The sequence below is a fragment of the Rhynchophorus ferrugineus genome, unplaced genomic scaffold, assembly GCF_030347505.1.
Source record: "Rhynchophorus ferrugineus isolate W39M unplaced genomic scaffold, kcgeb_rfMv2 rfM9, whole genome shotgun sequence".
Classification (NCBI taxonomy): Eukaryota; Metazoa; Arthropoda; class Insecta; order Coleoptera; family Curculionidae; genus Rhynchophorus; species Rhynchophorus ferrugineus.
This window is the reverse complement of record NW_027472588.1, coordinates 9595702-9619535: the sequence shown is the minus strand read 5'-3', so window position 1 is coordinate 9619535 and position 23834 is coordinate 9595702. Positions and strand designations below refer to the sequence as shown.

At 32.8% G+C, this 23834-nt stretch overlaps 1 protein-coding gene across 4 annotated transcripts in view; it reads right to left on the bottom strand.

The window, feature by feature from the left end:
* Window positions 1-286: 286 nt before the first annotated feature.
* Window positions 287-23834, bottom strand: part of Mondo (MLX interacting protein mondo) — a 72857-nt gene continuing 49309 nt past the window's right edge. The window contains exons 2-16 of one of the 4 annotated variants that reach the window (XM_076413070.1): window positions 18101-18207; window positions 10190-10263; window positions 6679-6804; window positions 6477-6627; window positions 6318-6410; window positions 5630-5721; window positions 5226-5571; window positions 5008-5168; window positions 3855-4020; window positions 3602-3792; window positions 2051-2284; window positions 1866-1993; window positions 1689-1827; window positions 1485-1614; window positions 287-1429 (exon numbers count right to left, since the gene is read on the bottom strand). In XM_076413070.1, coding sequence (XP_076269185.1) covers window positions 1323-1429; window positions 1485-1614; window positions 1689-1827; window positions 1866-1993; window positions 2051-2284; window positions 3602-3792; window positions 3855-4020; window positions 5008-5168; window positions 5226-5571; window positions 5630-5721; window positions 6318-6410; window positions 6477-6627; window positions 6679-6804; window positions 10190-10263; window positions 18101-18207 — 2245 coding nt within the window. In that variant the 3' untranslated portion in view covers window positions 287-1322. Of the gene's footprint in view, window positions 1430-1484; window positions 1615-1688; window positions 1828-1865; window positions 1994-2050; window positions 2285-3601; window positions 3793-3854; window positions 4021-4929; window positions 5169-5225; window positions 5572-5629; window positions 5722-6317; window positions 6411-6476; window positions 6628-6678; window positions 6805-10189; window positions 10264-18100; window positions 18208-23834 lie in introns of all 4 variants that reach the window. The other 3 variants (XM_076413068.1, XM_076413069.1, XM_076413071.1) reach the window with 3 other exon arrangements.

Genomic DNA, 23834 nt, shown 5'->3' with positions numbered 1-23834 from the left:
CATTGTTGTCATCTGAAGTTATATTTTATTAAACATTTTGACAACTTTTTATAATTTCATATATTGTTTACATTTTTTCTCATTTAACCCGTTATTTGATTTGTTAATATCTGATTTTAACATATAAAGATATTCAATACTTTCAAATATTATTTATTGAGGAAAAAACAAGGTATTTATTTAGTTATTTTTACTTTTCATTTTAAAGTTCACCTACATTTACTTTAAATAAATTGAATAAATGAGTGACAGTTATTAGGGAATTAAGCAATGAATATATACAATATTTTCAACAGTGTTTTTATTCAAATAACTTCACTTAAAATATTTTTAAAATAAAAATTAACAGGAATCTACTAATAATAAAAACAAAAATACACAAGTTTTACAATTTTTACAAAATAAGTACGCTACAAAAAATATTAAAATAGTACCTATGTATAAGTAGGTATCATAGACAAATTTAGAAAATATTATACCTATAATATAAGGCACGAGACATTATAAAAATATTTAAATTACGCTTTTATTCACGGAACGCTCAACTAAACTTTAGAAAGTAGAGTTCAGTATTTTATACAGTTCTTTTTCCATATTTATATATAATTGCCATTATAGATTCAGAAGTAATATTTTAACCATTAGAACGTGGAAGACTACAACTTTCCTTCAATTCAACGTAAAAAAAATACATTTACATCTATTAAGAAAGATTCATTCTCGCAAAAAATCTTGAAAGCGATATTTTTAAATAACACAAACAAGTTAATAATCAAATAGAAATAAAAAGTACGATCCTGTAGATGTTCAAAAATAACTAAAAATGAAGAACTCTCGAAAAATATGTTTTTTTTTTGTGAACCAATAATCATCATGGAATATAAGAAGACAAAATATATTTGTTCCTACAAAATCTATACAAAGTATTTGATATTCATTGCAAACAGTCTAAAATTAATTAGCAATGTTTTTAAGTAAATAATTTATAATTGCTACAACGATGGCACTTGGTTAAAATGTATTAAACTATTTAACAGTACAAAAATAGTTTACCTCATAATTAAAATTACCGTTTTTCTTTACATTTTATGGGAGAAATTTGCTATGATAAGATTGGCAATAGTTAAAATACAAGTGGATTTCCTCCCGGTTAGGACCAAAATCGAGAAAATAATAGGCAAGGAATTAAAAATAATAAACATGCATTGATCGCTTGTACTATGAAGGTTGACCTGGGCTCGTGGTCTTCAATAGAATCATCTAAATGAGCAAAAACCGTGCGTTGAGACTTACAAAACACTTAACATAAGTTAAAACAATCGTTATTTCTCTTTGTGCAACACCAATTGCCTGGCTTCGTCAGGTAACTTTTCTGGTTCTGATAAGATTTCTGTTTTCGTGCACAGGTACCTTAACGAGTTTAAAACGACTGAAACATATGAGAACCGTTAAAAATCAATCGGATAACGTTGTTTTTCATTTACTTGGCCTGAGATCTCCGAGGGTACAATGCTGTTCGGCCCACATCATTGTAGACGTGTAAAGATCGTCCAAACTGGACGTTGACACGAACGTGTTAAAGGAATTTAACAATGGTCTGCATATCAGACTAAACTATTCATCGGTTAAGGAATAATGCATAATACAAATTTAACAACATATTATAACCAAATTTTTAAAAAGGATACAATCCAAAATTTCCAGTTATCCATTGTTCTGTTACTAACATACTCGTCAAACATCTCCTGCATCTTGTTGTCTCTCCTGCGAGAGACCGGTGCCCCAGTGGCGGGAAGCATCGATTGGCAGTTGCTGAAAAACAAATAGCTGAAAAAAATGATATAAATAGACCTGGTTCTGAATACCTTATGGACGTGTTGAGAGCTTCGATCTGTTGCCGCAAGGACTCCATCTCTTCGCGGAGCTGGTTCCGCTCGGATCTCAGTTGTCTTATATACTCGGCGCCTTTTTGTAGCATAGCTGCCTTACTTAACTGAAATGGCGGGACGATTAAGGTGCTGCTAAAATAAGAGACAGGCGCTCGTAATACCTTTGCGTTTGGATTTTGGTTCAGATGCGGTATAAGAGAATGAATCATATCGAAACCGTTTTTTATGTTACACCTCCGTTTTTGTTCGGCGTGTATGTGACCAGCTCTCCTGTCTCTACTGGAACTTTCCCGTCCTGGAGATCCTATCGAGCCTTGGGATGAGGTAGGTGAGTGAAGATTTTGGGGGGAATCCATTATGGGACTACTCGAGTTACTGTACGTGTTTAAAAGTAGCTAAAAAATCAAATAAGTTAATAATGGATATATTCTATAAACGTGTAGTATAATAAATGGATATAAAGTATATATAGTATTCCTATATATAGTAAATCTCGCATTGATGGGATTTGAAGGCAATTGTTCATCATGAGTTGCTTAAACCTGGTCAAACCATTGCGACTATCTATTGTCAAAAACTAATGTGATCGAAGCAAACGATTAGAAGGAATGGTCAGTATATATGAATAAGAAAAGCGTTATTTTCCATACATATCTGGGCTTCAATAGAGACTTGCGAAAATCACTTTGTTCAGTTTTTCGTCCCAAAATCCCGAAAGCTCTACTGTCACGGATTTATCGCTGTACCAAAAATAAAGCATTGATCGAAATTTATGTGAATAAATTCCCTTTAGAAAACATGGATTAAAACGTAACACAATTCTTCAAACTAATTTTCATTCAATAATTTAATTAACATAGGAGCTTCTTGTCTGATAACTGTTAATAAAATAAAAGCAATTACATTTCATGATAATCAAGGTTGGCCCTTAAAAATAAAAAACAATCAATGTTTCGATCAATCATTTGTTTAGACAATTTAAAGTCAGAAATTTTGACTTTAACTTTTTTTTTATTTCTTTTACTTCATGAATAAATTTTACTTCATGAAACTGTAGCTGATCCAGGAATGATGCTAAGTAACTCAAGTCAAACACAAATTCAATGAATCAATGATTTAACAGTGTCAACATTTTTTCATCAAAGAACGATTCAATTAAAACATATTAAAACATTAATAATGATGCTTAGTAATTCGAAGAATTCATAATTGTTAAAACCATCGTTTCGCTTTTTTTTTGTTAATTGATGTGTTATTCATTAATGATATAATTTGATAATGTCTATAATACTTAAACATTTTCTTATAGTTGATGTATCACACGTTAATACGAGGCCAATTTAAAGGCTCACTATCGAGTAAATTCTACAAGTCGCTTTGCTAAGTCGACTTTTGAATCGACGAAATCAAAATGTTCTTCACAGTATCTTCACCATAGTTACTGTTTACCCAACTAATATTAACCATTTATACAATTGTTTTATTGATTTTTCAATAAATTTGTTTTTTAGGAAACACAAAAATAAATATATATTTAAGATAAAATTAAAGGCACATAAATAAGTAAAGTATTTGTCACGAAAATACAATTAAACTAACATTCATTATGACTGATATATCGGGGATTAATGAAATGAAGGTTTGCGAAACTAACAACCAACATTTTAGATACAAGGATATCTGAGAGACGGTACATTAAAACTGCAACTCACAGGATCGCTATTTGAAAGCGTTACAGGGGTAACGGTAATTTGTGATGGCAGAGATATAATGGTCGTAGGAGGCGGTTGCGGTAATATGGGCACAGGATTCGTTTCTTCTTTGATCCGAATGTGCTGGTTAAGTTCCTGCGGTGATGTCATACTCTGATTCTGGTTATATACAACTTCGTTGAGCGACGAACCTACAATTTCATGTCAAGAATCGTTATCGATAGTTTTATACATCAATTACTTCGTAACTTACTGCTGGTAAGTAACTGCGTCAATAAAACATTAGTTTGCGGAGTGAGTAATGCCGGATCGCTTACGGCCGATATCAGAGGAGGCCTTTTAATGGGTTCTCTAGTATTAGAACGTGATCTGCCCCTGCCCCTCACGGTAGTTCGCCTCCGATGCTCAATCTTATCATCCTATCAGATGCAAAAAATGTGTTTACAAAAAATATATTTATTATACTATGTTTAATAGTTTACATCGTCATAAACAAAAACAAAATAAAGTATCTAGTAGCGCGTAGTAAATATGGATCTAAATAAATCAATTCGACAGGATAAAACATCAACCTCATAAAAATGCGACTCGTATGTTTCATTTTTTTTTACTATCATTCACATTTGCAAAGATAACAACCATTAAACAAAACTTATCTCACAGCGCACATGATGAGAGAGTCTTAACTTTTGTTAATAACAGTCATTGGTTATTTTATATTTTACCGATATTAAGTAGTAATTAATATATGTTAAATACTAAATCATTTTAAAACACACGCTGAAAGTCAATAATCTCATGAGAAAATCATAGGAAATGTCAAAAATCAAATGTGCTTAGATTATATTTCGAAATATTTTTAAATACCTTTACTTTTACTGATGATGATTATTTTTTACTGTAAATTTTATACAAAAGAAAACTATTTAACAATGAAAAGACATTCGATTATAATTCATTTTTTGTTTATATTGCTTTAGAAGGAATTAACTAAGAAATTAATAATTAAGATCTTTATTTAATTTAAACTTGCATCAGGTCTTTCAAATGAATATTATAAATCTAATGTGTTATGTTTTATAGATGCTGTAATCTTATAATAAAAGTATTCGTTATACCATTGGCTGTAACAGTATTTAACTGTAAAGCTTCAAATAAACAAGGTATAATTTGTATTAATGTCATTATTATCATCATTTATTATATCTATAAAGAATACTACATGTGTTCTGTAAAACGTTTTTATTTTATGGGATGAATTTAGTACTTTATATGACTTGACATGCGCTACTCAAATACTTCAAATTAACTAAAATAAGTAAACTTACTACTGTACTAAAACTAGGGTGGTAGGGAGGTTGTGAAGCGTGCATAGAGGGTTGCATCAAATGCGTCTGCGTTTGTACCTGTGGCACAGTTTGTGATGTGAACTTAATATTTGGACGAGCAGTCGACACAAATTTGTAGCCCTGATTTGTGGATTGTGGAGACCTAAACTGTTCTGGTTGTTGTATTTCCTGCACTTGCGTTCGGTGGGGAACTATTTGGCAATTTTTTGTAATTGGCACTGAAAATTTAATACTCGGATCAGCCAATGAAAAGAGGCATCAGAGTATTTATATACCTTGTATCCTATCATTGAGAACATGTTCTCTGCTCCCTTGTGGATTATATGACTGATACACTGGACTACCCTCAATGCTTTTGTTATATGATGTTGGCGGTATACTGTGACTATGGTTTAACTTTCCCCTTTGATTCTGTTTTCCAGTTGCTTTCGAGATTACAGTGAAATTTTGCGATGGGTTATACGTCAAGGGCGCCTGTTGTATCATAACATTGTTGTAAGCAGGAGGTGGCAGGATATCTTGCTGACTATTCTGCATTGGCACGGTCTTTTCAATGGTCGACTGTTGGGTAATGTCTTGAACTTGAGAGGTAAATTGCTGAACGGCTGTATTTTCAGTTACCTAATGAAAAAAGACATTTTAAGGTGAACATGATGTTGCAAAAACTATACTTTTTTACCTGTACAGACAATTCGACAGATGTTATTGTTTCAGGATAATCCCATTGTGTGTGTTCTTCAGGTACAGTTGGTAGCTTGTTATTGATAAACTCTACAAAGAAACAACCATCAGTATCGGAACTCAAACATATTTATCTCAAAAACAAATACCGTATGTCCGATTTGAGAGAAAATATTTGATTATTTAGAACGTATGTTGGACTTTATTTTTTGTATTTGATCATCGACTATATCCATTTGGTAGATTTAAGAAATGTATATTAATATGAATCATTTCATATCCATGATATTTCACAGAAAATACTTGATGTACCGTGGTAGATATAAATCCACAAAAGTATATAATAGATTAATTGAACTGATGCCATATGGACTTGAACGTTGAATCATACATTGTTTAGGAGTGTTTACTTTGATAATGCATAGCAAATAATTCGATATTTTGTAGTAAATATAAACTAATTCCATATTATCATAATTTATCGTTGTTTATTAAAATTTATCGTTATGAATTTATTTCAAGTCATTACATATGATAAACTGTGTTGTTTGAGTTTCAATAATCTAAGTAACATGTAATAAGAATAGTTTTTACTTTAGATGTATGAAATTAAATGAACGAAACTGATCATATGTGTGGTCTTATAATTAATAATACACTGATATAGCAATAAATGTAATCAGTACCTTGCAACGGATCAAATGTATCCATATAATCATCTAAATTAGGTTGCAACGGTCCAAGACTGGGCTGAATAAAGTCAGCCAGGCCTGCTTTCGCTGCAAAACAGTGAGTGTAATGTTTACATAATCGGGTTTCACCCTCCTAGCAATAGATAAGTTTACCAATTTCTCTAGTGTCGGGAAACACAAAAGGTTGGTTAGCTATTGTAGAAAACAATGTATCACTCATTAAACCCATATAATCTTCGTCCACCATCATGTGCATGTTGTCGGTACTGTTCGAGTCAAATAATAATGCGTCTACATCGTTGAGCTGTCAATTTTCGTTTTAGTCAACAATACGACCGCGTAACAATATACGTACCATGTCCATGCTCTCTTTGGACGTGTGGCCAAGGATGTTATTCCGGTAGAACATGCGCCATTTTTTGTATTCGGCGGTTACGGCGGCTAATTTCCGCTTCCAGTATTTACCTTCCAGGACGATCGCCTAAAATCAGTCAAAATATTTTAGGAAGAATTGTGGGGCGTCTGTTTAAAAACAGGCATATGATTTTTACCCTCATCTGACTTAGTGGCTACTTCTGGAGAATCCCAACCCGCCTGATTATGCGACGTTGCCATTTACAAGCAATCGAGTGTCGAAATAATGAAAGGGTACGAAAAATATATAAATTCAAGAGAATGTATTCTATTTATATTATGTTCTTCAAATATACGTACAATTTTGGTTATGTTCAAATTCAAACTCAAACCCTTGTGCGCATGCGGGGATTCTCCAGAATTAGTCTGACTTAAGCAATATATGAATATAGTATGCCTTAATGAATCATGAATGAAATTCAGAGATTTTTTTAACTCTCCAGGTTTTTTTCGTGGCGATATTCGTATGTGACCTGAGAGATGTCGCAAAATCATAAAAAAGAATGGATAACATTTAATTATTTTACGAAATATATTTACTAATCATCTGTAAAAAACTAAGTTATACACCTAATATTGGGTTTTTCTTAAACAACAGGTTTTGAGGGGGGATGAAGTAATTTTCTAGGACAACACTTTCATTTTTTAACAGATGATAAAACAAAATTATAAAAGTTGCAGTTAAATGTTAGACAGTGACGTCTTAAATCATTTAATAATTAACAATTACAGATGTAAGAGTTTGTTATTATCTCACATTAACTAAAGTACTTGTAAAAAAATATGAACCCTATTTTATTGGACATTTTTTGTAAAAATATAACTGTAATCACAGAGAAATAGAGTTTTAGCGTTGTAGGAAAATTTGGCGAAATGTTTCGCAACGTCCAACATCTAGATGTCGTTACGTTTAACTTATTACGTGTTTTAATCGACTTGCTAAGGGCATAAAGGAGTAGAGATTTCACTTTATAGAAAATTTTGGAGAAATGTTTCGCGATATCCAACATGTAGTGTAGCTACTGTAGGAATTTTGGTGCAAAGCGATTCAGGAATTAAATAGTGCTTAAATTTTATTGCCCAAGTAACAACAAATTTGTTAAAGTGAACTAAAAATTTAATAATCACCTTGAGGGTATTCATTTCATTAAAGGAAAAAAAATGTGTCGTTATGGGAATAAATATATTTGCTTAAGGTTACTTAATCAAGATAATTTGTAATTTTTTTGGGTCTATTACAGTTAATGTATTGAAGAATACACATCCTTCGGCTAGTATGCTTAACAAATCATTTAGAGCGCTCATAAGTTAATTTTTTCATCTCATTGTGAATTGTGAAGAGGATTAAATCCATACTAATGGGAGATGTATTATCAGGAGTTGAGGAGATGTATTATCAGGAATTGTAACTTCACTTTATACCTTCAATTGCAGATGTTCCTATATGAACAAATGATCGAATCTTTTATTTTATCCCGCAATATTGCCACGTCAATAATATAACATATTTTTGTCAAATATCTTTAAAAAAACGTGTATTTAAAATCTTTTAATTCTACACTACGTAATGATCTTCTAGATTGAATATAAAAAATAATAATGTGCGCTATATACTTTTGCATAAAAGAGGCAAACATAATTTTAACATGGAAAGACTCAAAGTTCGCTTTTAGTATAAGAAAATCAAAAACAGAACTCTAATCAGAGCTGTCACGTGCCAAACTTTACCAAAGAGCCAATCAAATGTTTTTCTTACCTATAATAGGCATTTAAAATGACCAATCAAATGACTACGTATGACTGATAATCGGCCATTCGATTACAACCCCATGTGGATATTGGGCAAAGCAAAACTTTTCTCCAGAGACACCTATTGAGTTTTCTCTTTATTACTCTATGAAACTGAAATGTTACCAAAAGTCCTACACAAGTACTTCAACAAGGCACTACGATAAACCAGTATAGTTTTTCAAACGAAGGAAATAATTAATGTAGTACTTTAAATTAAGAACTATTTTAAAATGTTTTTTAATAACCATTCACATTTAATATTAATAAATAAGGCATTCTATTAAATTTTGAAATATAGTTTTCATGTTTTTTTTATATATTTTAAAGTCTCCTTTTACCAACTATGGGTTTATCTGGACTGGACCTACAGTTTAACGTGGGCTCCGAACCACGGTCCTCAGCATTAAAGCCTACCGACTGGCGAGTGACCAACTTTAGAAATCATCCCAGAAGACATCCGGTCTTACCCAGCCTGGTTACTGGCGTGACTGGGATCATTTTCCTTGTCGGATTTTACACTCTTGCCTAGAACATTCACAAATTTTAAACAATCACAAACATAAATTTACGACCATGCCCCAGCAGGATTCGAACCCGCGGCTATCGCAACAGTAGGAGGACTGTTCCATCGCCTTTACCACTGCGCCGCCAAGCCGGCTAGTTTTCATGTTATTACGTTGTTAATAGCATTGGTCAGTAGAAAAAAACTAATTTGTAACTGTACTGACTTATTAAGAATTATATATTATTGTGTTGAAAAAATGGTAAGAAATAAAACGCAAAGGAATTATATATCTTTCTAAATATATTTTATGTCCATGTTTCAACGTCATCTTCATATCGGCGAACAGTTAAATTCGAATTCTGGTTAAATTAAGCCTTCGGGTAGAAGAAATTCATAGTATGCCATCGGACAATTCTAGATTAGTTTGCAATTTCTGGATGGTATACTACATTTTGGATCAAAAATGATGGCTCCACAGCCATTAACAGAAGCTTGTTGTCTGAAAAATGAGTGTTTTGGTACCAAACGATATTAGATATATTTGAGGCTTTTTTCGTCTTTTAAAATCGATTCAATCGATCCAAATGATGAGTTGGTGATGTCGACAAGATCTTCAATTGCCACTTGACGATTTTTGATCACCAAATCCTTAATTTGCTTGACGTTTTTGTCTATAGTTGTTGAAGGATATCGCCCTCACAAGTGCTTTGTCTGTTTAATCCGGTTTCCCCCCTCCTTATAAGCCAAAGAACACTCGAACATCGAATCTTCTAGATCGGAATTACGTGCTAAGCTAAATAGTAAAATTACCGTTTATATTTGGTTCCCCCACGTAACAATTGACGTTGTAATCTTAAAATGTGATATTATGACAGTTAAAGTTCTACAAAACTGACAAAAAAATCTTATTTTCTGTTCCCAATATTATAATAAAACACTTTAGTATATAATGAAAGTAATGAGGTTTTCGTAACTTCTTGTAAAAATTACAGTAAATTCGTAAAAATCAGTAAATATTATTGTCATTGTTTAAAAATAATTAATTTAGGTCGAAAAAATATTAGGTTTCTGTTCCTAACGGATAGTGTTACATGTTTTTGAACTCTGAACTCTTGATAACATTATTATTCAAATAAATAAACAAAAACATTCTCACCTCTGGCTTGTTGTGAGTGTCCACGTCAAGGGGGGAAGCGAACTGGCAGATGAGGGTGTTTTCTTTTTTTATAACTGAAAATAATAGTTCAAAATAAAATTACGGTTTATGAAATCATGCAGTTTAATAATAAAATGATACTTAGTTATAGTTGTGAAAATGAACTTTCCTTAACATCAACACACTTATTCCAACGATTCCTTGCGAGAGAATCGATGTGCGAGATGAATAAAAAATCAGTGGCTATTTCTGGAGAATCATCACCGGTATTCGGCGAACTTCGGTAGTTTCCGCCTGATTTTGCGACGCTGTCATTTACAAGTAATAGAATAGAGGTAGAATTCAACGAACTACAACAGTCATTTTGGATTTAACCTTGGTATTGGTAAGAGCTCTGTTTTGTAAGGTTACGAATTGTATTGTTTATAATTTATTTGTTCTTATACTGTTCATATTTTGATTGTAAATGGTAGACAATAATGGATAAGTCATCGAATTGCGAATATTGCCAAGAAATCTAACCTTTTTATTATAACACCTTTTATCTGAGCGGACATATGAGGGCATTCCATCCAGGTATCCATTCAATTTTAATTTTGCAAACCGGATTTGATTTGGCTCGATGTCCTTTTTGTGAGTAACATATATCTCATCAAATTCACAGCTCGTTGATCACATAGCCATTCGACAGCATTAAAAATGAATAAGAAACATTAAATTGGCTCGCTTGAAGATATCTAGGTTTAGGGGGTTCCTATTTTGGTAAAAATACTACCACTTAAAAATATGATTGCAGCCAAACTAGCTGCTAAAATACCAGTGGATGCTATACTGGGTGAAACCCAGGGTGGTGGGAGTTAATTCAAGCAGTGGCAATTTGAAAAGACTAGATCTATTGACTCATACAGATTTATATAATATTCAGGAAGCAAACCAATTGAATTTCACAGTTACAAAACATTAAAGTGGCGCTACATGTATTGAAGCATGGGTAAATGAGGTCAAAAATACGGGACGAGTGATTGAGTAATTTTAAAGATAAATGGATGCTTCTATTTTTTATTTTCTCTTTTTTTCCTTTTAAAATTAAATATATCTATGAAAAGTTAAATAACTTAGATATAATTCATACTCAATTTAAAATAGTAGACAGTAAACTTAGTTAAATTTGAACTCGAGCTTCAAGTAAGATTTTAGGTTAATTTATGAATTCCTGACTTCTATTCACATTACTTTCGTCAAATGTACTACGTATAACTTGCAAGATCTGGCAACGTTGCAAATTGAAATTGTTGTACTCATGCCATGATTCTCCACATTTAGACTCTTGCGTTGACAAAGAGAGTAATCACTGCAGGAGGATTAATTATTTCCACTGTCAAAAATCTATTGACAAGTCAACTTGAAACTACATGTACATAACGAATAAAACGAATTAATAGAACGAAATGAAATTGTTCCATTCACAACTTAGGTCTTCCATAACATAATATAATTTATCTTGTTTTATGAAATTGATTTATTAAAAAAAAGTACAAATTTGACGCGTTTATTAATTTCGACGAACAAATACACCACAACCACAAACAATCTCATTTTTGCATCCAACAAATATCCGTCGTAATTATAATACTTGATGTTTACTTCTAATAGAGAGCGAGATAACGGCTTATCGGGAAATGTAAATGTTTAAAAATTATGGAATCCTAACAAAAACATCATTTGCTACGTTACAACATTTACTTATCCTATCTTTCGGGAGGTTTCCACACGACAAATCAGTATCGATAAAAAATCGGTTTAATTCCTTCGAATCAAGAATTATCGTCGACGATTAATGAAAGTGCGATTACCATATATTGTGTCGTCCAATCATGTCCGTTTTTTTGGCCAGCAGTTAGTTGCTAGCCACTCCAGCTACTAAAATTTTACATTTTCTACGCGATAAATTTGGCAACATGTTATTCATCACTTTGGGGATTTTAATCTTCTAACAAAAATATCCCTTAAACTACTGAAGATATAGGGCCATAATATAATATGGCTTTATTGAATAAGAATTACTAGGGATGTATGATTTACCAGGCCATTTATTTAAAAAAAAAAAAGAAATTACAAAAAACAAACTGGCCAGATTTTTGGAATAAAAAAAGATTTTTTGTCTGGTTTATATCAAACGGGTAAAACAATAAACAAAGATTATTAATACAACAATTGTCTACCGAGATAAAGCCTGTTTATATAGTTCAAAACGACATCATTTCTTAGATAAGACAGCTTAGCTTTCAAGAAGTTTATTCGCCAGATTTACCTCCCCCTGACTCCTGCCCCTTCCAACGCCTTATGGAGACTAATCAAGATGGAAGAATCATTGCAGTGATCGAATTCATACTTTGGATTAGGTATAAACCTTAAATGAACACATGTTTGGTATATGTAATTTAATTACTTGTAATACTTGATACAATGTAAGTTGTAATAGGTATTTCAAATACTTGACGCTGGGGTATTTTGCAGTTAATATTTCAATTACTTACGGCTTTAGAGCATATTTGCATATGAACATATTTGGTTCTGCAGAAAATAACATTCGATAGTTTTCGTAAGTAAAATGGAACTAATGGTATGGAACTATCTTAGTACGAATGTCACAATAGACGATCAAATTCATTCCAGTTGTACGTCTACGATAACGGACGACAGCAGCATCTGTCATCATTTTTTGAGGATTTGATAGGTGGTGTTATAAATTGTCATCTGAAATCAATGAAACCATATTCATCTTCACCAGGAGAGAGATGAGAAGCAAAGACTCAAAATCTTGAAATTCATTTTTTAAAGACAAAATATAAAAGACATGAAATAATGCCTGGAAGTAATAAGAGCAGCAGTACTACTCGTAGTAAAGATTTCATTGCATTTGCAAACAGGGACGATATCACTTGACTGTATTTTGTATAAAGACTTAAAAATATTTTGTATTCCATATTTTATATCCAACAGAACAATATGCTTTTTATTGGCCTATTTTGCAGCTACCTGCGATATCAAAATTATTTGAGAAATTGCTGTTAAAAGATATTAAACCATTTTATAGTAAAATCAGATTTTTTGTTTGGATTTCTAAATCACAACTGGACAATCGACCACGGAGTAACGGCGGTTGTTGAAAAGGCATTCGATGAAAAGTAATACGGCCCTGCAATATTCCTGGACATCTCACAAGCTTTTGACCGGGTACGACATTTGGGATTAATCTACAAAATGAGCAAATTTCTAACGCGGAATTACTGTCGACTGCTGGAATCATACCTTTTCGAAAGAAAATTTCTCGCATGAAGGGGCATTCTCAACACTTAAACCTATTTCGGTTGGAGTTCCCCAGGGTAGTGTCTTGGGACTACTCCTCTATCTGTTCTAGACTGCTGATATCAACAAAAGAAACAGTACTTGAAACATTTGCCGACGACACAGTTATCATGATAAAAGATATATCTCTGCCTAAGGTTGTAGAAAAATTACAAGTAGCAGTCAACAAGATCTACAAACGGACTGGAGACTGGAAAATACAGCTTAATAGCTCCAAATATGTCCATGTTAATTCTGCGTTGCGGCGAAATGACAAAAACCTAATTATATCACTTGACAGATGCCCGATTCCTCAAACAGAATCAGCTAAATACCTCGGAATACATCTCGATGGTAGGTTTAATTGGAAACAAACACAAAAAGCAGAGCAGATTAGTATTGGTTAGTCAGAAGATACTCTCAACTTGACTTAAAATCGAAGATATTGGTTTATCGGTCAACTAGTAATCATCAAATCAACTAGTAATCTAACGGAGCAAAATAAATTTCTACGATTAATTACCAATGCTTATCGCTACGTAATCAACGAAGAGCAGCACGATGACCTTGAAATGAAATAGATATACGAAGTGATTCAAGATTTCGCCTTAAAACATGAAATAAGGTTGCTAAATCACAGCAACATGGAAGCAATATAGCTACTGGACAACACGCAGGAAATCAGAAGATTGTTGAAGTAGTTTAGTTTTATTTTAATTTGGGAAATACATACTGATGTATAATACGCCTTGCTTGGGTATTAATGCAAGTACAATAGAACAGTAGTAATACATTAATTTGTAAATTAAGTATGTATGTATTTTGCCCAGCTTTGGTTAACCTATATTAGATCTAATAACTAACTTCAAAAGGTTAGTAATTACTACTGCAAAGCGACCCTAATTCATTCGATAAAGATCAATGTGTTACGTGCTAAAATCCACAGAAACGTAACAAATGTTGTTCAAAACATAATCAAAAGTGTCCCCGATTGTATTCGACTTAATACTTTAGATATTCAAAAACGTGCCTTCGTACAAACACGGGAATATTCCAGTATTTGAACTGGATAAAGTTACGTTTGATATGATTAGTTTTTATAAAATTCAAATCACCAACACAACCATACCTTCCTTAAATAACCCGTAGACATATATATGTGTATGTTAATTCTGCGATAATAAAGCAAATATACGGGTATTAGTTCGTCAAACAGCTTTCAACGCTTGTAAAACTTATCTAATACTAGATCTATTATTCGCTAAATTTGTTGAAACAACGGACGATAACAAAAGAAAACTGGATGCTAAAGCTGTCAACACAGGGGGAAATCTGACGTAGGCGCTGGTATTAGTAGAGAATGCATAAACGATTAGGAAACAATTGCGGAGATAAATGACATCAGAAGAGAATAAAAGGCAAATAAAAAATAGCTGATATAAGGTCAGCAGATATAAGAAGTAAGAATAGAAAGTAGACATTGCATCAAAAAAATGTTTTAATACCTTTTTTTCTTAGAACCACACATTAACTGAATTAACTGAAGAGTTATCCGATTATGATAATATTAGTCTTTTTTCATGCTTTTCAAGAAAAAGCGTTCCAAGCTATCCAGTTCTGTAAACAGCAAAACATGAAAATGTTATTAATCTCAGAGGCAGAAAAAAACACAACAAAACAAAATAAACTTCAAATATAGGAACGAAGCCCTGCAAGAATGTAAGATAAGTTTAAATCAACAAAACTATTTATAACTCAGGGAAATAAGCAGAAGTACATAGAAAAACAAGAAAGGTAAAGACATATCATAAAAAGAAAAAAAACTTGAGCAATAATGAGTAATATAAAAATCACAAAAACTACGAATATAAATTCAAAGTTGTTTATTAAGTTTGTGAGAATATATCACTAGAACAGCAGAACTAAAATCTATGAGAACTTAAGAAATTAGCAAAAGCTTTCGACAAAGTTTAACACAAGGGGTCCAAATGCAAATGAAACAAAATGATTCCGAAACAGCGACTACAGATGTCAACATCCTGTATCTCCAACAAAATCTTTATTATTATTATTATTATTATTCAAAAAGCACATGTATTACACAAATATTACAACTGTTACTTCCAATTGGTGCACTCCCGATAATTTTAAAACAGCATAGTTTTCATACATAATTTAACTCTTCTGTCTACAAGAAACTTTGTTTCGCAAAATTTTGATCATATTGATAGCTTCAAAAATTTTTAATATAATAATTTTATGTGGAATGATAATTTGGATTGCCATCCAAGCAACCAGCACAATTTTTAAGCTTCCTACAAAGTTCAGCTCTTCTTTTTAACATGCTCTTTCCACCCCACAGTAACATTACTGACCACTCTATTTACAATTACCTCGACATTGTTACTTGCAAGAAGTAGTATCATCACTAAATGTTACCATTGTTACTCACTCCTTCACATTTAGGAATACCACTGGGACATAGTAAATATAATAATGATGCATGGTCAGTTTCATGTGGTTATTAGAATGTAGGATTTGAGAATCTCGCCAAGGAATTTGTTTCTCGACTTGTATATGAATTGAAAGAAAATTATTTAAAGAATTAGACGGAATTAGGATAAGTACATTTGATGATGATACAGTGGGCAAGAATGTTTTTAGCACTGGGAAAGAACTAAGATGTACCTGTAAAAAGACTACAGGTGACTCGTCAAATAAGTGCATAGCAGCCTGTCAAAGCCAAATAAAGCAGTCAAAAACAAAACATTCTACAAAAAATCATTGAAGAGTGTTATCACTCATGTTTTTCTTAACTAACAGTTCAAATGAAAAGACCCCGGCCTGGCACATGTTTTTTAGTTAGCCCTAACCCTCAAAAGATGCGTATATAAATTTGACAGCTGTCGGATCATTAGTTTGCAAATTATAGCATTTTGAGTGAACCAACTTTTGTTATTGTGAAAAAAATGGATTAAAAGGAATTTCGCGTGTTGATAAAATATTGCTTTTTGAAGGGAAAAAATACAGTTGAAGCAAAAACTTGGCTTGATGCCGAGTTTCCGGGCACTGCCCCAGGAAAATCAACCATCAAGGATTGGTATGCTAAGTTTAGACGTGGTGAAATGAGCACCGAAAACGGTGACCGCAGTGGATGCCCAAAAGAGGTTGTTACCGGCGAAAACATTTAAAAAATCCACAAAATGATTTTAAATGACCGTAAATTGAAACTGAATGAAATAGCAGACACTCTAAAGATTTCAACTGAACGTGTATATTATATTATTTACGAATATTTTTGAGTATGAGAAAGCTTTGTGCAAAGTGGGTGCCGCGCGAGCTCACTTTTGGCCAAAAACAACGACGAGTTGGTGAGTCGGAGCAGTGTTTGAAGATGATCAAGCGCAATAAACCCGAGTTTTTGCGTCGATATGTGAAAACGGAAGAAACATGAAGTCCATCGATAGTCATCCGAGTGGACTGTACACGACGAACCTGCTCCAAAGCGTGGGAAAACGCAACAGTCGGCTGGCAAGGTTATGTCGTCTGTATTTTGGGATGAGTATGGAATAATTTTCATTGACTGTCTTGAAAAAGGAAGGATCATCAACAGCGACTATTACATAGCGTTATTCGATCGTTTGAAAGACGAAATCGTCCAAAAACGGCCGCATTTGAAGAAAAAGAAAGTGTTGCTTCACCAAGATAATGCACTGTGTCAAAAATCCATGAATTGGGCTTCGAACTGCTTCCTTATCCACCGTATTCTCTAGATCTGACCCCCAGCGACTATTTCCTGTTCTCAGATCTCAAAAGAATGCTCGCTGTGAAGAAATTTTCGTCGAATGAAGCAAAGGACAAATCGTACTGAAAAAATGGTATCGAAAAGTTGGAGGGTCGCTATAATCAGTGTATCACCTTTGAAGGGAATGATGTTGAGTAAAAAAAACTAATTTTGCCAAACAAATGTGTTTTACTATGGTAGGCCCACCTGACATCAACATCCTTAATCAAAACAAGAGGATAATGAGTGGAGTGAAGCCTTTCCCTTCGGCTTCAAAGCAAATTCATGTCGAAAAAAAAATTAAAAAAGTTTTGGCATCAGTTTGTTAGGATACAAAAAGAATTATATTCGTGAACTACACTTAAACCGGTAAAAGAATAAATTCACATTATAACTGTAACTTCTTGCATCTATTAGATGTAAAAATTTCGGAAAAAGAACGGTTTATGCGGCTCGTCATCTGACTTGCTAGATTTAGCCCTTTGATGATAGCGATTTTCATCAAACGAGCAAATAATGGCTGTCGTAGAGAAGTGCTATAGGTGCATTTCGGAAAACTACCATTGCAATGGTATCCGTACATTAAAAAACTAGGTATATAATCGTATATAAAGCTCATTCATCAAGACAATGAACTGCGTGACGGAATCGTTGGTGTTGAGTTGACGATAAAATAACTTAATAGATGAAAAATTTATCTTTTAACGCGACCGACTGTGTTGATAAACGAATCAACATAATTTATTTTGTAGAATACACTTTTGCATAAATAAACTTACACTGTAAGTGCCAACATCTCCAAATAACGTTGTTCAACCGAATCTTGTCCTTCCACCGAAGCCTGATGCCGCGAAATCGATTCCATTTTGGTGATGTCAACTTTTGTCTGAAACAATTTTAAAAAAAAATACATTAGAGGAATGTTAAATAACCATTCTAAATTAGATAGATATTATGTTAGGCAAGTCGGAAGTGCCAAAAATTACCGATATGTATCGTATAGGGATGAGTAAAAGTTAAATAATAATGCTGAATTGGACATTTTTAGATTAGGGTTATTGGAAGTGGTAAAAGTATCGATACATATATTGTATTGAGATTTTGAATAAAATTAGTTATATATCAATCAATTTTAAAGATATAATAATCCAACTATCAAAAAACAAAAGGAATTTGGTGACAGACAAACGGTACTTACCGAAAAAATATCAATTTTTATACATTCTCGATACTCGGAATTATATATCGATGCATCGAAATGTTTAATATCGATATATTTAACAAACCTATTTTAAAAGCGACACGATAGCTTTTTATATGTGGAAACGCATAATTTTAATGGAACTATTCTATTCTAAGAATGAAATGACACCCAAACAATATCATATTATTGGGAAAGTCAAATTAAATGAAACACGTAACATATTTGAGGTATATTGAACCCCTTTGGCAAAATATCAAACGCAGCTAATATAAACAAAAGATAGATAAATCAAATTTAAAATTGATTTGTTCAATATAATTGTTTAACATAATTTGTTAAATATAATTAATATAGAATAACTATATAAAATCATATTGTAGAGTGTAAAATATTTATATGCATAGTTATTTGTGTAATTGTTTAAAATATATATAAACTACTAATAATAATAATAATTAATAGCAGCTGTTTTTAAATCTAACTTGATAAAGGAAAATGTACACAGGTAGTAAGTCAGGAGAAATTCAGATATATCAAAATGACTTAACAAGGAAATACATAAACAAAGGAAACAATAACTAAAAGAAAAAGGTAAGCATGCTCTCTAATGAAGGTAACATGCGTTACTTGGATATACAAATGTCACAGACACACTACATAAACGCGATTAGAACTCTACCTCATAGGTGGTGTGAGAAAAGAGTTCAATGTAAATATAATAAAACAACTATAACCTACAAACTATTAAAGTCCTTCGGAAATATATGCATTAGATCTCTATCTATTACAATGTTAAAATAATATATATTTTATAACGTTATTTATGTTTCATTGTTTTATTTACATTAGTATTTTGTTTTGTCAGAGTCAATATAATTTTTTTATTATTTAATTATTACATTGTTACTAGTCGTTTCCGACTAATCTACAATTTGTCTTTATGATAACTTAAATCTAGGTATATAACTAGGAGTACCCATCTCAGTCTCTGGTGAAATAATGTTTATAAATGTCACTGCTCTATTTTTTATTATATGCACCTCACTAAACAACACTACACAAGATCAGAAGGTTTGATTCTTTTGAGTCTGTATCCTGTTCTGGTGGTATCCCATAGTTGTAATATTTCTTTTCTTTTCTTCTTCATATGTTCCTTCCAGCAAAGTTTTACATCAAGATTCATTCCAAGATATTTAGCGTTGTTGATATATGGAATGATAGTATTATTTAAAGTTACTGGTGCTTGTACGGTCTGTTTATAGGTGAACTGCACATGCACAAATTTACTTTCATTAATTTTTATTTTCCAAAGTTGTGTCCAATTATTTATATTGTCACTTGCCTGTTGTAATTTTCGTGAGGCTTCTTCACTATTGTCTCTGACCGCTATAATCGCAGAATAATCAGCAAATGTAGCCATCGTAATATTCTCCATTTGTGGTATATTACAAGTGTACAGTAGATAAGGCATTAGTCCCAGTACACTTCCTTGTGGTGCAACTGCTTTAGCTTTTTTAATTGTAGAGTAAGCTTCTTCTTGTTTGACTCTAATCATTCTGGTTGTAATGTACGATTTTAGTAGTTCGGTGTGTTGTTTTGGTAACATTTTCTGTAGTTTATGAACAAGGCCTTCATGCCAAACCTTATCGAAGGCTTGCGCTACATATAAGAATATAGCTGAACATACAAAATAAAATAAAACATAAATCTGATACGACAACGTTGCATTATAAATTTTGATGACGTGCATTGGCTGTTTTATTGGCAGGACTAAACAAACGCTTTTACACAGCTACTTGTTTATTTGATTTATACTTTAAAATTTACACTTTCCCAGTGGAGCCACTTTAGACGATGCGAGAACTGTTTATTACCACAAATATTAAAAATATTTATGTTCCTACCAAGAAAAACCACTTACTTAACATACATTATATAATGCAAACCCTCGAGAATATTTTTAATTAAAATAATTGCATTCCATGTAGCAGTGTAAGCTAAGGAAAAAAAGACGAACGGCAAAACCAAACCGCAAATGCTTTTGCGTCAAAAACACCAAGTAAATATAACATAATAACATAAAATTTCAAGCGAGTTACTTTTAAACCTGAAAAAATGTTAAGCCGCATGAAATGTAAATATGCTTATATTGCGTTTAAAACATAAGATTGTGATTTGTTAACGAAAATAACTGTAGTGTTTTTCGAAGTATTCTCCATGATGATCAATACATTTTTACACGCGCTTGAACGAATCGTCATTACACTTTTTCTACTCTGACCGAGGTACCTAAAAAAAAATGGTTTTTGAAATTAAAAAATCACTTGGTGCTAAATCAGGGCTGTACGGGGCCGATTGGTGAGAAGTTCAGAATGCGCCATTCAGAATTCACATTTCTGCGTTGCTCTGATAGTAACGCTTGCCATATGTTCAGTTATTTAGCAACAGGCGATCCTTTGCTTCAAAGTGCTTCGCGTACGAATCAGTAAGTCGGATTTGGCGAGTCTTGGAAGACCCATACGGTGGATTATTGTTTTCGTTACCTGTGTAGATTTTATACACGTCTTTTAATGCACCGCTATTGTATTTCTTGGCCGTTTTTTTTGTACCAATTGACATAAGCATCTTGTTGAATTATGAATGGTTCAACCTCACGGTAAGTAACATGATAATGTTGTTCTAAATATTTTCAAAAGTAGCAATTTTTAATAAACTTTTAAAATCAAGTACCAAAATGTATCAAACCTTTGAAACTAAGTATGAATTTTAAAGGCTTATTAAAAATAATTAAAAGGTTTTTTAAAAATATCGATATTTTTCGGCACCCCTATTCAGAGATATTCGAAAAGTTGAATTATACTAAAACAAAACCGTTGCCTTCATGAAATTATAAATAATTAAATTAATAAATATGTAGTAAAATAGTACAGTGATTTCTTTAATTTATATCCAAGTTTAACTGAAATCGTCGCATGTGAGCAATCAAGACAAACTGAAGTTAGCAGCGTCAATTTACGAATCGCTCATGCTAATAAAACAAATAAAAAGCTGTCTTTAGTTTAGACGCATCCATCTAGATGGTAGGTTAAATTGGAAACAAGACAAAAGCAAAGCAGGCTAATGACTCAAGCAACTGTACTGGTTAGTCGGAAGCTACTCTCAACTAGAAATAAAATCAAAGATATTGGTTTATCAGTCAATTGTAGAGCCAATTTGGACATATGGGGTGCAAATATGAGGTTGCACTGAAATATCAAATCAACTAGTAATCCAACGCAGCCATATCATCTACGTAACCAACGAAGAGCTGCACGATGATCTCGAAATCAAATACATATACGAAGTGATCCAAGATTTCCCCCAAAAACATGAACTAAGGTTGCTAAATCACAGCAACGTAGAAGCAATACAGCTACTGGACAACACGCAGGAAATCATAAAATTGAAACGAACCAAACTACACAAACTTGTTTAATGCATAAGTGTTATTCTTAACTATACCTTAAGTAGTTTAGTTTTATTTTAATTTGGGAAATACATACAGATGTATTAATTCCGTACTCGCCTTGCTTGTGTATTAATACAAGTAACACGTCAATTGAAAAGTTCCCGGCCTACAATAGTAAAACACATTTTTTTGTCAAAAGTGAGCCCGCGCGGCACCCACTTTGCGCAGAGCTATCTCATACCCAAATATTCGTGAATAATATGATGTACACGTTCAGTTGATATCTTTAGAGTGTCTGCTATTTCATTCAATTTCAATTTACGGTCATTCAAAATCATTTTGTGGATTTTTTAAATGTTTTCGTCGGTAACAACCACTTTTGGGCGTCCACTGCGTTCACAGTCTTCGGTGTTCATTTCACCACGTCTAAACATTTAGCATATAAATCATTGATGGTTGATTTTCCTGCAGCAGTGTTCGGAAACTCGGCATCAAGCCAAGTTTTTGCTTCAACTTTATTTTTTCCCTTCAAAAGGCAATATTTTATCAACACGCGAAATTCATTTTTATCCATTTTTTCACAATAACAAAGGTTGCTTCACTCAAAATGCTATAATTCACAAACTAATGATCCGACAGCTGTCAAACTTATACACGCATCTTTTGAGGGTTTCAATTGACCTGTTACAACAGAACAGCATCAATACAACAGTATTAATATATTAAGATTGTACAAAACATATCTAATGTAGGAAGTAATGAATTAAAAACTAATAATCAACAAATCAAGACTTATTTCATCACCCAATATCAGCTTTATGGGAACATTTTTCGTTATATCTATCGGTCTTAATAACAACGTGCAATTTAGTTGTTTTTCCATCGAATTACCTCCTTCCAATATCGATATAAACGATATTTAGCAATATGCAAAAAAATACTCTACCATATTATCAGGGAAATCGACAATAACAACCATTTGTCAGAACGATGCACCAAACAACTCATTTTCCAATCAAACGCCTACCTGTACATAATTCCAAAGATAAAACTGTTTACAAATATTTTTAGCCAACAAATCAGATTCAGATAGCGAGGTACGTATTTAACGGATAAACACTGGATGCGCAAAACTAACAAATTAAGTATGTTATTATCTTTGAACTCTGCGATTCCGGATGATATAACAAATTTTGTTTTTGTTGTGACGTTTGAGATTACCAGAAGATTTTATTAGTCGACGTGCGATAAGCTGTTGGGAATCTGGTTAGTCAATAAGTATCCGGTCTAACAGCTCAACTTTTCGATACCATTTTTGCAGTACGATTTGTCCATTGCTTCAAAATAGGCCTCAGTTTCGGCGATCACCTCTTCATTCGACGAAAATTTGTTCCTAGCGAGCATTCTTTTGAGATCTCAAAACGTGAAATAGTCTATGGGGGCCAGATCTGTAGAATACGGTGGATGGAGAAGCAATTCGAAGTCCAATTTATAGATTTTTGCCATCGTTTTCACTGACTTGTGACACGGTGAATTGTCTTGGTGAAGCAGCACTTTCTTTTTCTTCAAATGCGGCCGTTTTTCGCCGATTTCATCCTTTAAACGGTCCAATAATGCTATGTAATAATCGCTGTTGATTGTCCTTCTTTTTCAAGGTAGTCGATGAAAATTATTCCATGCGCATCCCAAAATACAAACGCCATAACCTTGCCAGCCGACTGTTGCATTTCACGGACTCGGATGACTGTCGATTGGACTTCGGAGTGAAATGATGGAGCCATGTTTCATCCATTGTCACATATCGACGCAAAAACTCGAGTTTATTACTTCAAACACTGCTTCGAATCATCAATCGTCGTTG